The 13,685-nt window shown below is 51.0% G+C and overlaps 1 protein-coding gene across 1 annotated transcript; it reads right to left on the bottom strand.

Annotated features, from left to right (window-relative positions):
* Window positions 1-3,189: 3,189 nt before the first annotated feature.
* LOC123053778 (zinc finger protein CONSTANS-LIKE 4) lies at window positions 3,190-4,831 on the bottom strand. Its single transcript, XM_044477327.1, has 2 exons — window positions 3,836-4,831; window positions 3,190-3,731 (listed from the first exon to the last, which is right to left on the bottom strand). The coding sequence occupies exons 1-2, from the start codon at window positions 4,457-4,459 to the stop codon at window positions 3,396-3,398; spliced, it is 960 nt and encodes a 319-aa protein (XP_044333262.1). The 5' UTR covers window positions 4,460-4,831; the 3' UTR covers window positions 3,190-3,395.
* Window positions 4,832-13,685: the final 8,854 nt, after the last annotated feature.

The raw sequence follows: 13,685 nt of genomic DNA, 5'->3' as shown, positions 1-13,685 counted from the left end.
TGTTCATGATCATGCCTAGATATTCTCATAACTATGTGATTTTCTATCAATTGCCCGGCAGTAATTTGTTCACCCACCATAATATATGCTATCTTGAGAGAAGCCACTAGTGAAACCTATGGCCCCCGGGTCTATTTTACATCATATTAGTTTCCCGTTAACTTGCCAATTTCTGTCGCCGTTTATTTTGCAATCTTTACTTTCCAATCTATACAACAAAAATACCAAAAATATTTATCTTATTATCTTTATCAGATCTCACTTTTGCAAGTGGCCGTGAAGGGATTGACAACCCCTTTATCGCGTTGGTTGCTAGGTTCTTGATTGTTTGTGCAGGTACTAGGCGATTTGTGTGTAGTCTCCTACTGGATTGATACCTTGGTTCTCAAAAACTGAGGGAAATACTTACGCTACTTTGCTGCATCACCCTTTCCTCTTCAAGGGAAAACCAACGCATGCTCAAGAGGTAGCATTTCCCCTCCCCCTATTCTTCTCATGGTCCTGAGGAGGCTTCCTGACATAGTATCCTCTTATTCTCTCCATGGGGTAGTGGGGTTTATATCCATACTTCCCTTCACTTTCTCTGTTAGCAGCACCGCGGTCCCTATGCCCCCTCTCCTCATATTGCGCCCGCTCATACTCCCTTTGCCTCTGTTGCGCCTTGAGCTGTTCCCTCAGGCCCCTCTCCTTCTTTCTCTCGATCTCATGTCTGAGATCTCTTTCTTCTGGCCACTCGCCCCTGAAGCGATCTTTCTTGGGGCTATTAACTTCCCCTTTGTCCAGTCTACGCTGCCCACCAGTGCGGGAGCTCTCCGACCGATCAAACTCTGCGTTCAGGTTGCGCTTTGTTGGAATGTCTCTAACCCGGGAAAACTTTCCTGCTCTATGTTATTCCCATCAGACTTAGAGCTCACAAAACTACTGCTATTGTTTGTCTTCCCCCCTTTGTCTAATTCTTGGAGCCAGTGCTCCTTCCCGGCGAGGCTCTCAGCCAGCCTCCCCACTGCGATGACTTATCGACAGGAGGGTCACAGCGTCCATCCACATGCACTAACCTCTCACACTCGAAGCAAAAGTGTAGGATCTTCTCATAATGAAAGTCAAACCAAGTGCCAATCTTGTCCTCCTGTGAAGTTTTGAGGAAGAAGCCCCGAACCAGAGGTTCGTAGATTGATATTCTGGCCCTAACTCACAGCTGATTACCTCTGGCCATACCATCTTTATCCACATCCACCTTGACAACCTCACCTAGCCAATTGCCAAGAGCTCTACCAAATGCATCAGTTCTCTTCCCGGGTGGTAGATCTGTCACTCTAACCCACACATCCACTTTGTCGAAGACCATCTCTGAGGGTCGTATGTTGCTCTCGTACTCCTTTAGAACCAGCACGTTGAAATCATATTGCCACGGTCCGCTAGACATTGCATGCCTCCAGTCTCCTTCACTACCAAAGTGGACTACGAAGATGTTGTCGCCCATGTCCCAGAACCTTGCCTCGTGATGAAGTCTCCATGCCTTCTGCATTGTTCTCTCCAGCACCGTCTTGTTGAGCGGTCGTGGGGAGAATGCCTTCCACCGCCGCCCGCTCTTGCTCCAAGCACCTGGCCAGAGGGTGACAGATCAGAGATATACTGGGCACACATCATCGACAACACCCAGGCAGAGCATCGGAAAGGAATCAGGTCGCTCACCATGCTCATCGCATGGGAACTATGGCTGGAGCGGAACTGTAGGGTTTTCCAGAAGAAGATCGCCGCGCCCTCGGCCGTCCTCCGGGCGGTGAGGGGATCCTTGGAGGCATGGAGATTGGCGGGAGCGAAATTTTTGCAACACCCTTTTGGGGACCCAACGTGAGAGATCACCCAAGCGTGTCCTAGGGGGCCTGCCTTTTTTCCTTCTCTTTGTTTTTCTCCTCAAACCGCGACAACGGCCTTGTAAATACTGCTCCCTACCCTCATAATATAATGGCTAGCAATTGTTGGCGGCTTAAAAAAAGATCCGATTTGGTTCCTCGAAGACGAAACCTTCCGCCTCCTTGTCCAACAGCACCATCCCTCCCAGTCTCGCCGAGAGGCTCGCAGTGGGATCTGACGTCTTGCTCGTGATGGGGGACTTGGAAGAGCCCCAGCTTACCGTTTTGCCCCGGGTCGCTGCCGCCGTCGGGGTAGCCGTCGCCGCCAGGGTCACTACGTTTTTCTCCTTCGTCTTCTCCGCCATAGCACCACTCTGTAGAAGAGAGAGACTGCACCAGTCTGCGTCAAGGGAGGCACAGTCGCCGCGCCAGACACCACCGTAGACACACCACCCCCATCGTCGAAACCCTAACCCTAGCGCTGGAAGGTGATCACCAGGCAATCGCGTCACAGTCGCCCCTTAGCGTTTCACACATGGTGGACCCCAGCAGCCATGTATTATATCCTTTTTATTTCATTTAAATTTCACTAAAAAATATTGTAACCAATCCCCGCCGCAACGTGCGGGATATCATCTACCCCCTATGTATCAAAATATAAGATGTTTTTTGACACTTCATATTTGATTTTGATACGCAGGGATAGTTCTAAATAAAAGGTTGGACTTGAGCGGCCGATCTAGAAGTACCAAGCATACCGTTGTCATGTTTCTCGTGTAGAAATGGATTGTGGTACCTTCTCTACCTGATTCGTGAAGTGAAGCTTATGTTTACAGGGAAGCGGGAGACAATTTTTGCTAAAGTTCTTAGTGATAAAAAATCAAAATATGCTCTAGCAAAACCCTAGTCTATAGCGCAACTCGGATGTGACAATTGTAGTCCTGTGGTTGATCGGTGGAAAGGGAAACCCATCGAATCTCACCACTGGAAAAAGATGGTTCCCAAAGCATTGTCGCATTTGCTCCACGGCTAAAGCTAGCCAGCCAACCAGCGGTGGCCATGAGCCCGTGAGAGAGAAAGATTGCACCATCACGCACTCGGCAAAGGAAGCATATCAGCCATCGGATCGCACATTTCCCATTCGAGATCTCAGAGCTTGTCCAGTGGCGGAATGGCGAAAGATACAGCACCGCGCATATTAAAGAAAGACCACGATCTCTCCTGATCGTCAAATTTCAGCAACAAAGACAGCAGCAAAGTGACAGGCAAGTTGATTGGAGCGACATGAAAGTGACTGTACTAAAGCAGTAGTGCGAACTATTCAGCGGTAAGTGGATTAGTAAAAGTGGAGTAGAATTGCAGATTAGCCAGCTCGTGAAGTCGTGATGATGATATGCTACAGGTAAAAACTTACAGGGATCGGGCAAAATTAAGGAGGGGGGTTGGATTGGAAGTCTGGATCGCTCCCGCGTAATCATGCATATACAATTGACTGATCAAATGCTAGACGAAGCTTTGCGTGCGTGCATGCATGCAACAAAATTACACCAAGGTCGGCACCACGCCGTCCACGCCGTAGTCGTGGTCGGGGCCGGGCGCCATGAGCGCGGCGACGGCGGCCGCGGCCGAGGAGTACATCTCCTCGTGCTCCTCCATGGCGTCGGCGTCCGCCGTGCCCGTGCGCTTGGCGAACCGGCCCTTGACGCGCGGCCGCGTCTCCGCGTACGCCTTGCGGGACGCGTACCGGATGGTCTTCTCGAACCGCCGGCTCTTGCGCTTCTCCCTGTACCGCATCAGCCGCGCCTCCCGCTCCCTCCCCCTGCTCACCACCGGCGCCGCCGCCGCGTCCGGCACCACCGCCGCCTCAGACGACGATACCTGCATGCGCCCCGTCACCAAGCAAGATGTTCATCAGAAGTCAGAACGCTGGCAGCTCCTCCTTGGCCTTGCTCGTGCATAGACAGGAAAGGAATGATCCTTACGCTGTGGTTCATGGAGTGGTCGGAGTAGAAGCCTTTGTTGCCGCCGTTCAGGTCGATCTCGGGCTGGCCGTTGAGCTGCACGCTGATGGCCTTGATGTCGTCCATTGACCGCGCGAAGTCGAGGTCGAGGTAATGGTCGGAGTCCGCGAAGAAGACGTCCGCGGTAGCACCGTTGGCGCCATCCTTGTGATCGGGCTCGGGGAGCAGCCACGAGGCCGCCTCGGCGTCGTTGCTCCCGTCGTCCTCGGCAGCGGCCTGGGCTCCCGACGGCACGAAGGGCTTGTGCGCGTCGGCGGCCGCGCCGAAGAAGGGCGCGACGGGGACGCGCTCGTGCCGGCGCGCAAGCGGGTTGGCGGCGTGGATGTCGGCGTCGCAGGAGGCGCAGAGCACGGCGGCGTCGGCTTTGCACGTGACGGCCGCGGGCGCGTGCTCGCAGACCTCGCAGAGCCAGACCCGGGCGTGGCGCGACCCGGCGCCGTGCGCGCGCGCGTCGCAGCCGGCGCAGAGGAACGCGGCGTCGGCGCGGCAGAAGAGCCTGGCCGCCTCGGTGGCGCACGAGTCACACGCCCTCGCGCCCACGCCCCAGTAGGCCCCGCCCACCACCGGCTTCTCCTCCCCCTCCATGGCACGTACGCGCTCGCTGCTCGCTCACAGTCCGACGAGCCCGGATAGCACCAGCGCCACCACCGTGATTGGCTGCAGTGACCAGGCGATCCTCAGCCAAGCTTTTCCTCCCGGCCGTTGGCTTTGAGCTTCTGAGGAGGGCAGGGTGCGGGCCGGGGTTTTGAGGCGAGCAGGGGACGTGGACGCCCTCCGGGCCATGGAAGTCGCTGTCCCGGCGGGCCAGGGCCATGTTTGTTCACCAGTGCCACCGCGCGCGCATGCCCTTATCCGGGTCCTGTGCTGCGCGGCGGTGCCCGCGCTGCGTTCCCGTCCTCCCGACGCGGACGTGCGCGCCGTGAAAGCTCCGGGGAAGAAAAAGGAGGCCGTAACGTGGTCGTCGTTGTCGCCGGAAAAATTAGGCCGGCGTCGTTACGCGGCTGGTTGGAGGATGCGACGGCGACGGGACGGGAACAGGTGGCGCGCGATGGTTGGCCGGCGTGATCGCGCCCTTATCGCTTGGAGATGCTTGGTCTGGAGGCCGGGGAGGTCGGCGACCCGTAGTGGAAACAGGGAGTTGATTCTTCGCGCGGGAATAACCATCCAAGTCGACCGTGGAAGCCGTCCTCGAAAAATTCCTCCCGGGAGAGCAAGTAAAACCGAAAAAACAAAAACATCTACGCCTTTGTTTTCTCGAAATCCAGAAGGCTGAAAATCGACAGTAGCCACTCTGTACGCGTTTTGTAGGCTGCATATACCTCGCTCAGGACCGCGGGAAGAAAACGACCCGTTTAGTTACCCGTATTCATTGTTGGGTCTGCATAGCACGAATATTAAAGCACTTCTGGGCCTGCTTCCAGAGGAACGCTCAAATCGACCGTTTTTGTGGAGCCAGTCTGGCGCGATGCAACTCTAGGCACGTGGGTGTGGGCGGTTGCACACGTGGGTGCAGATTCGAGAAGTCGTGTTCTTTCCAGACGTGTCGTCATCAATTATCCTCACCTCCCTTCCTCACCACTCTCTCCCCTCTTCCCCACTCACACCGACGGTGGCGACCACCGGAGCTCTAGTGCGAATCGATCCAAGATGGCGGTAACCACCGGAGCGACTACAGACCTCCACCGGAGCGCATCGGCCATGGCGGCAAGTCCTCGTCCTCTGTGTAGATTAACTGCTTTCGACTCAGGCTAGATTAGATTAGAGCACGCAATTGAAGAGTTAGCGAGGGGATTGAACACATCAGGGGTGGAAGATTGACATAATCGATCCTGCATCGACGAGTACTAGGGTTCATGGGTTATTTTTCGATTACATCAGGTGTGGGGATTGGGGTACAAACTTTCTTGTCTAGCCGCGGGGACCCTGGAGTCGCGTCGAGCGGCAGGGGGGCGTAGCCATCTTCTTTTCTTCCTCATCGTCTTCTTCAAGAACGATGGGTCTTGCACGGTCGCCTGCCGCCGGTGCCCTGGCCACCATCTGCACCTCGTCGTTCTCGGCCTCCAGCGACACAAATGTACTACTCCAGTACGCGGCAGCATGCTGGTCTTGAGGCGCCTTGTACTGCCTGTACTTGGCCCATTTTGCCCGGTGTCCAACGTCGCTGGAGTCTGCCTGATTCATGGCCCAGCGTAGGATGTCCACCGACATTGCGCCCTTGGCTGGGTCCGAAATCAGTGTCTTCAGCTCGGCCGGCGTAGCCTTCTTCATCACAACATCGACCTCCTTATGCATGTCATCGATGCTGCTGAAGTTTGAGCACACTTCCATGGTGTGCTCGAACTTCTTGCGGCCACCGAGCGAGCACCCAAGGAAGAAGGCCCTCCATCCAATGCCCCAGGGAAAAGGGTTGGGGTTGGAGTTCATGGCGAGGGAGAGGTGGTGAAACAGAGAGGTGGGTGGAAGAGGAGATGTGGTGAAACAGAGGGGGTTTGAGTGCGCTGCTGGGTTAGTAGGGTGGGTTAATATATGAGCGTTAGGCCAATATGAATGAATGTTGACCATTGAACCGCGTGCTATTCATAATGCAGATGGACAAGGGCAAGGAGGTCGTGCCACCATTGAAGAAAGGCAAGGAGGTCGTGCCGACATTGATTGAAGTGCCGGTGCAGGATCACCCAAGCGCCAAGCAGAGGAATTATGGCTGTGACGCCCCCGATTTGACCGTACACTAATCATGCACGCAAATGTGTACGATCAAGATCAGGGACTCACGGGAAGATATCACAACACAACTCTAAAACATAAATAAGTCATACAAGCATCATAATACAAGCCAGGGGCCTCGAGGGCTCGAATACAAGTGCTCGATCATAGACGAGTCAGCGGAAGCAACAATATCTGAGTACAGACATAAGTTAAACAAGTTTGCCTTAAGAAGGCTAGCACAAAAGTAGCAACGATCGAAAAGGCAAGGCCTCCTGCCTGGGACCTCCTAACTACTCCTCGAAGCCGAACTCCATGTAGAATCATCCTCGGGATCTCTAGCTCCTGGACTCCAGCATCTGGTTGCGACAATCAGGTATAGGAAGGGGAAAAGAGGGAGAAAAGCAACCGTGAGTACTCATCCAAAGTACTCGCAAGCAAGGAGCTACACTACATATGCATGGATATATGTGTAAAGGGCCATATCAGTGGACTGAACTGCAGAATGCCAGAATAAGAGGGGGATAGCTAATCCTGTCGAAGACTATGCTTCTGGACATCTCCATCTTGCAGCATGTAGAAGAGAGTAGATTGAAGCCCTCCAAGTAGCATCGCATAGCATAATCCTACCCGGCGATCCCCTCCTCGTCGCCCTGTTAGAGAGCGATCACCAGGTTGTATCTGGCACTTGGAAGGGTGTATTTTATTCAGTATCCAGTTCTAGTTGTCATAAGGTCAATGTACAACTCCGGGTCGTCCTTTTACCGAGGGACACAGCTATTCGAATAGATAAACTTCCCTGCAGGGGTGCACCACATAACCCAACACGCTCGATCCCATTTGGCCGGACACACTTTTCTGGGTCATGCCCGCCCTCGTAAGATCAACGCGTCGCAGCCCCACCTAAGCACAACAGAGCGGTCAGCACGCCGGTCTAATCCTAAGCGCGCAGGGGTCTGGGCCCATCGCCCTATGCATGTTGGGAATCGTAGCATAATTTAAAATTTTCCTACGCTCACCAAGATGCATCTATGGAGTCTACTAGCAACGAGGGGAAAGGAGTGCATCTACATACCCTTGTAGATCGCGAGCGGAAGCGTTCCAATGAACGTGGATGACGGAGTCGTACTCGCCGTGATCCAAATCACCGATGACCGAGTGCCGAACGTACGGCACCTCCGCGTTCAACACACGTACGGTGCAGCGACGTCTCCTCCTTCTTGATCCAGCAAGGGGGGAGGAGAGGTTGATGGAGATCCAACAGCACGACGGTGTGGTGGTGGATGTAGCGGGTCTCCGGCAGGGCTTCGTCGAGCTTCTGCGAGAGAGAGAGAGGTGTTGCAGGGGAGGAGGGAGGCGCCCAAGGCTTAGATGTTGCTGCCCTCCCTTCCCCCCACTATATATAGGGCCAAGGGAGAGGGGGGGCGCAGCCTTGCCCCTTCCTTCAAGGAAGGGTGCGGCCAGGGGGGGAGTCCTTCCCCCCAAGGCACCTCGGAGGTGCCTACCCCCTTTAGGACTCTCCCTTCTTTCTTATCTCTTGCGCATGGGCCTCTTGGGGCTGGTGCCCTTGGCCCATATAGGCCAAGGCGCACCCCTTATAGCCCATGTGGCCCCCCGGGGCTGGTGGACCCCCGGACCCCTTTCGGCACTCCCGGTACAATACCGATAAAGCGCGAAACTTTTTCGGCGACCAAAATAAGACTTCCCATATATAAATCTTTACCTCCGGACCATTCCGGAACCTCTCGTGACGTCCGGGATCTCATCCGGGACTCCGAACAACTTTCGGGTTTCTGCATACATATATCTCTACAACCCTAGCGTCACCGGACCTTAAGTGTGTAGACCCTACGGGTTCGGGAGACATGCAGACATGACCGAGACGCCTCTCCGGTCAATAACCAACAGCGGGATCTGGATACCCATGTTGGCTCCCACATGTTCCACGATGATATCATCGGATGAACCACGGTGTCGAGGATTCAATCAATCCGTATGCAATTCCCTTTGTCAATCGGTATGTTACTTGCCCGAGATTCGATCGTCGGTATCCCAATACCTTGTTCAATCTCGTTACCGACAAGTCTCTTTACTCGTACCGCAATGCATGATCCCGTGACTAACGCCTTAGTCACATTGAGCTCATTATGATGATGCATTACCGAGTGGGCCCAGAGATACCTCTCCGTCACACGGAGTGACAAATCCCAGTCTCGATCCGTGCCAACCCAACAGACACTTTCGGAGATACCCGTAATGCACCTTTATAGTCACCCAGTTACGTTGTGACGTTTGGCACACCCAAAGCACTCCTACGGTATCCGGGAGTTGCACGATCTCATGGTCTAAGGAAAAGATACTTGACATTGGAAAAGCTCTAGCAAACGAAACTACACGATCTTTTATGCTATGCTTAAGTTGGGTCTTGTCCATCACATCATTCTCCTAATGATGTGATCCCGTTATCAATGACATCCAATGTCCATAGTCAGGAAACCATGACTATCTGTTGATCAACGAGCTAGTCAACTAGAGGCTTACTAGGGACAGGTTGTGGTCTATGTATTCACACATGTATTACGATTTCCGGACAATAAAATTATAGCACGAATAATAGACTATTATCATGAACACAGAAATATAATAATAACCATTTATTATTGCCTCTAGGGCATATTTCCAACAGTCTCCCACTTGCACTAGAGTCAATAATCTAGTTACATTGTGATGAATCGAACACCCATTGCATCCTGGTGTTGATCATGTTTTGCCCTAGGGAGAGGTTTAGTCAACGGATCTGCTACATTCAGGTCTGTATGTACTTTACAAATATCTATGTCTCCATTTTGAACACTTCCACGAATGGAGTTGAAGCGACGCTTGATATGCCTGGTCTTCCTGTGAAACCTGGGCTCCTTCGCAAGGGCAATAGCTCCAGTGTTGTCACAGAAGAGAGTCATCGGGCCCGACGCATTGGGAATCACCCCTAGGTCGGTAATGAACTCCTTCATCCAGACTGCTTCCTGTGCTGCCTCCGAGGCTGCCATGTATTCCGCTTCACATGTAGATCCCGCCACGACGCTCTGCTTGCAACTGCACCAGCTTACTGCTCCTCTATTCAAAATATACACGCATCCAGTCTGTGACTTCGAGTCATCCAGATCTGTGTCAAAGCTAGCGTCGACGTAACCCTTTACGACGAGCTCTTCGTCACCTCCATAAACGAGAAACATATCCTTAGTCCTTTTCAGGTACTTCAGGATATTCTTGACCGCTGTCCAGTGTTCCTTGCCGGGATTACTTTGGTACCTTCCTACCAAACTTATGGCAAGGTTTACATCAGGTCTGGTACACAGCATGGCATACATAATAGACCCTATGGCCGAGGCATAGGGGATGACACTCATATCTTCTATATCTTCTGTCGTGGTCGGGCATTGAGCCGTGCTCAATTGCACACCTTGCAATACAGGCAAGAACCCCTTCTTGGACTGATCCATACTGAACTTCTTCAATATCTTGTCAAGGTATGTACTCTGTGAAAGACCAATGAGGCGTCTTGATCTATCTCTGTAGATCTTGATGCCTAATATATAAGCAGCTTCTCCAAGGACCTTCATTGAAAAACACTTATTCAAATAGGCCTTTATACTTTCCAAGAATTCTATATCATTTCCCATCAATAGTATGTCATCCACATATAATATGAGAAATGCTACAGAGCTCCCACTCACATTCTTGTAAACACAGGCTTCTCCATAAGTCTGTGTAAACCCAAACGCTTTGATCATCTCATCAAAGCGAATGTTCCAACTCCGAGATGCTTGCACCAGCCCATAGATTGAGCGTTGGAGCTTGCATACTTTGTTAGCATTCTTAGGATCGACAAAACCTTTCGGCTGCATCATATACAACTCTTCCTTAAGGAAGCCGTTAAGGAATGCCGTTTTGACGTCCATCTGCCATATCTCATAATCATAGTATGCGGCAATTGCTATCATGATTCGGACGGACTTCAGCTTCGCTACGGGTGAGAAAGTCTCATCGTAGTCAACCCCTTGAACTTGTCGATAACCCTTAGCGACAAGTCGAGCTTTGTAGATGGTCACATTACCATCCGCGTCCGTCTTCTTCTTAAAGATCCATTTGTTTTCTATGGCTCGCCGCTCATCGGGCAAGTCAGTCAAAGTCCATACTTTGTTTTCATACATGAATTCTATCTCGGATTTCATGGCTTCTAGCCATTTGTCGGAATCCGGGCCCGCCATCGCTTCTTCATAGTTCGAAGGTTCACCGTTGTCTAACAACATGATTTCAAGGACAGGGTTGCCGTACCACTCTGGTGCGGAACGTGTCCTTATGGACCTACGAAGTTCAGTGGCAACTTGATCCGAAGCTTCATGATCATCATCATTAACTTCCTCCCCCGTCGGTGTAGGCACCACAGGAACATTTTCTCGCGCTGCGCTACTTTCCGACTCGGAAGGGGTGACTATCACCTCATCAAGTTCCACTTTCCTCCCACTCAATTCTTTCGAGAGAAACTCCTTCTCTAGAAAGGACCCGTTCTTGGCAACGAAGATCTTGCCTTCGGATCTGAGGTAGAAGGTGTACCCAATAGTTTCCTTAGGGTATCCTATGAAGACGCATTTTTCCGATTTGGGTTCGAGCTTTTCAGGTTGAAGTTAAGCATCGCATCCCCAAACTTTTAGAAACGACAGCTTAGGTTTCTTCCCAAACCATAATTCATACGGTGTCGTCTCAACGGATTTAGACGGTGCCCTATTTAAAGTGAATGCGGCAGTCTCTAAAGCATAACCCCAAAATGAGAGCGGTAAATCGGTAAGAGACATCATAGATCGCACCATATCCAATAGAGTGCGATTACGACGTTCGGACACACCATTTCTCTGAGGTGTTCCAGGCAGCGTGAGTTGTGAAACTATTCCACATTTCCTTAAGTGTGTACCAAATTCGTGACTTAAATATTCTCCACCACGATCTGATCGTAAGAATTTTATTTTCCTGTCACGTTGATTCTCGACTTCACTCTGAAATTCCTTGAACTTTTCAAAGGTTTCAGACTTGTGTTTCATTAGGTAGACATACCCATATCTACTTAAGTCATCAGTGAGAGTGAGAACATAACGATATCCTCCGCGAGCCTCAACACTCATTGGACCACACACATCGGTATGTATGATTTCCAATTTGTTGGTTGCTCGCTCCATTGTTCCGGAGAACGGAGTATTGGTCATCTTACCCATGAGGCATGGTTCGCACGTGTCAAATGATTCGTAATCAAGAGACTCCAAAAGTCCATCTGCATGGAGCTTCTTCATGCGCTTGACACCAATGTGACCAAGGCGGCAGTGCCACAAGTATGTGGGACTATCGTTATCAACTTTACATCTTCTGGTATTCACACTATGAACATGTGTAACATCACGTTCGAGATTTATCAAAAATAAACCATTGACCAGCGGGGCATGACCATAAAACATATCTCTCAAATAAATAGAACAACCATTATTCTTAGATTTAAATGAGTAGCCATCTTGAATTAAACGAGATCCAGATACAATGTTCATGCTCAAAGCTGGCACTAAATAACAATTATTGAGGTTTAAAACTAATCCCGTGGGTAGATGCAGAGGTAGCGTGCCGATGGCGATCACATCGACCTTGGAACCATTCCCGACGCGCATCGTCACCTCGTCCTTTGCCAATCTCCGTTTATTCCGTAGTTCCTGCTTTGAGTTACAAATATGAGCAACCGCACCGGTATCAAATACCCAGGAGCTACTACGAGTACTGGTAAGGTACACATCAATTACTTGTATATCACATATACCTTGGGTGTTGCCGGCCTTCTTCTTGTCCGCTAAATATTTGGGGCAGTTCCGCTTCCAGTGACCACTTCCCTTGCAGTAAAAGCACTCAGTCTCGGGCTTGGGTCCATTCTTTGACTTCTTCCCGGTAACTGGCTTACCGGGCGCGGCAACTCCCTTGCCGTCCTTCTTGAAGTTCTTCTTACCCTTGCCCTTCTTGAACTTAGTGGTTTTATTCACCATCAACACTTGATGTTCTTTTCTGATCTCTACCTCAGCTGATTTCAGCATTGAATATACCTCGGGAATGGTCTTTTCCATCCCCTGCATATTGTAGTTCATCACAAAGCTCTTGTAGCTTGGTGGAAGCGACTGGAGGATTCTGTCAATGACCGCGTTATCCGGGAGATTAACTCCCAGCTGAGACAAGCGGTTGTGCAACCCAGACATTCTGAGTATGTGCTCACTAACAGAACTGTTCTCCTCCATTTTACAGCTGAAGAACTTGTCGGAGACATCATATCTCTCGACCCGGGCATGAGCTTGAAAAACCAGTTTCAGCTCCTCGAACATCTCATATGCTCCATGTTTCTCAAAACGCTTTTGGAGACCCGGTTCTAAGCTGTAAAGCATGCCGCACTGAACGAGGGAGTAATCATCAGCACGCTGCTGCCAAGCGTTCATAACGTCTTGGTTCTCAGGGATTGGTGCTTCACCTAGCGGTGCTTCTAAGACATAATCTTTCTTGGCTGCTATGAGGATGATCCTCAGGTTCCGGACCCAGTCCGTATAGTTGCTGCCATCATCTTTCAGCTTGGTTTTCTCTAGGAACGCGTTGAAATTGAGGACAACGTGGGCCATTTGATCTACAATACATAGTTTAAAGATTTAGACTAAGTTCATGATAATTAAGTTCATATAATCAAATTATTTAATGAACTCCCACTCAGATAGACATCCCTCTAGTCATCTAAGTGAAACACGATCCGAACTCAACTAGGCCGTGTCCGATCATCACGTGAGACGGACTAGTCAAGATCGGTGAACATCTCCATGTTGATCGTATCTTCTATACGACTCATGCTCGACCTTTCGGTCCTCCGTGTTCCGAGGCCATGTCTGTACATGCTAGGCTCGTCAAGTCAACCTAAGTGTATTGCGTGTGTTCCGAGGCCATGTCTGTACATGCTAGGCTCGTCAACACCCGTTGTATTCGAACGTAAGAATCTATCACACCCGATCATCACGTGGTGCTTCGAAACGACGAACCTTCGCAA

Source organism: Triticum aestivum, chromosome 2D, assembly GCF_018294505.1.
Source record: "Triticum aestivum cultivar Chinese Spring chromosome 2D, IWGSC CS RefSeq v2.1, whole genome shotgun sequence".
Lineage (NCBI taxonomy): Eukaryota > Viridiplantae > Streptophyta > Magnoliopsida > Poales > Poaceae > Triticum > Triticum aestivum.
This window is presented reverse-complemented; position numbering and strand designations above follow the sequence as displayed.

What these genes read in the sequence shown, in the direction of transcription:
- LOC123053778 (XM_044477327.1), bottom strand. Translation starts at nt 4,459, where the DNA reads ATGGAGGGGGAGGAGAAGCCGGTGGTGGGCGGGGCCTACTGGGGCGTG. An exon ending in ACCACTCCATGAACCACAGC is followed by an intron (nt 3,732 to 3,835) that starts GTAAGGATCATT and finishes GGGCGCATGCAG; the next exon opens with GTATCGTCGTCTGAGGCGGC.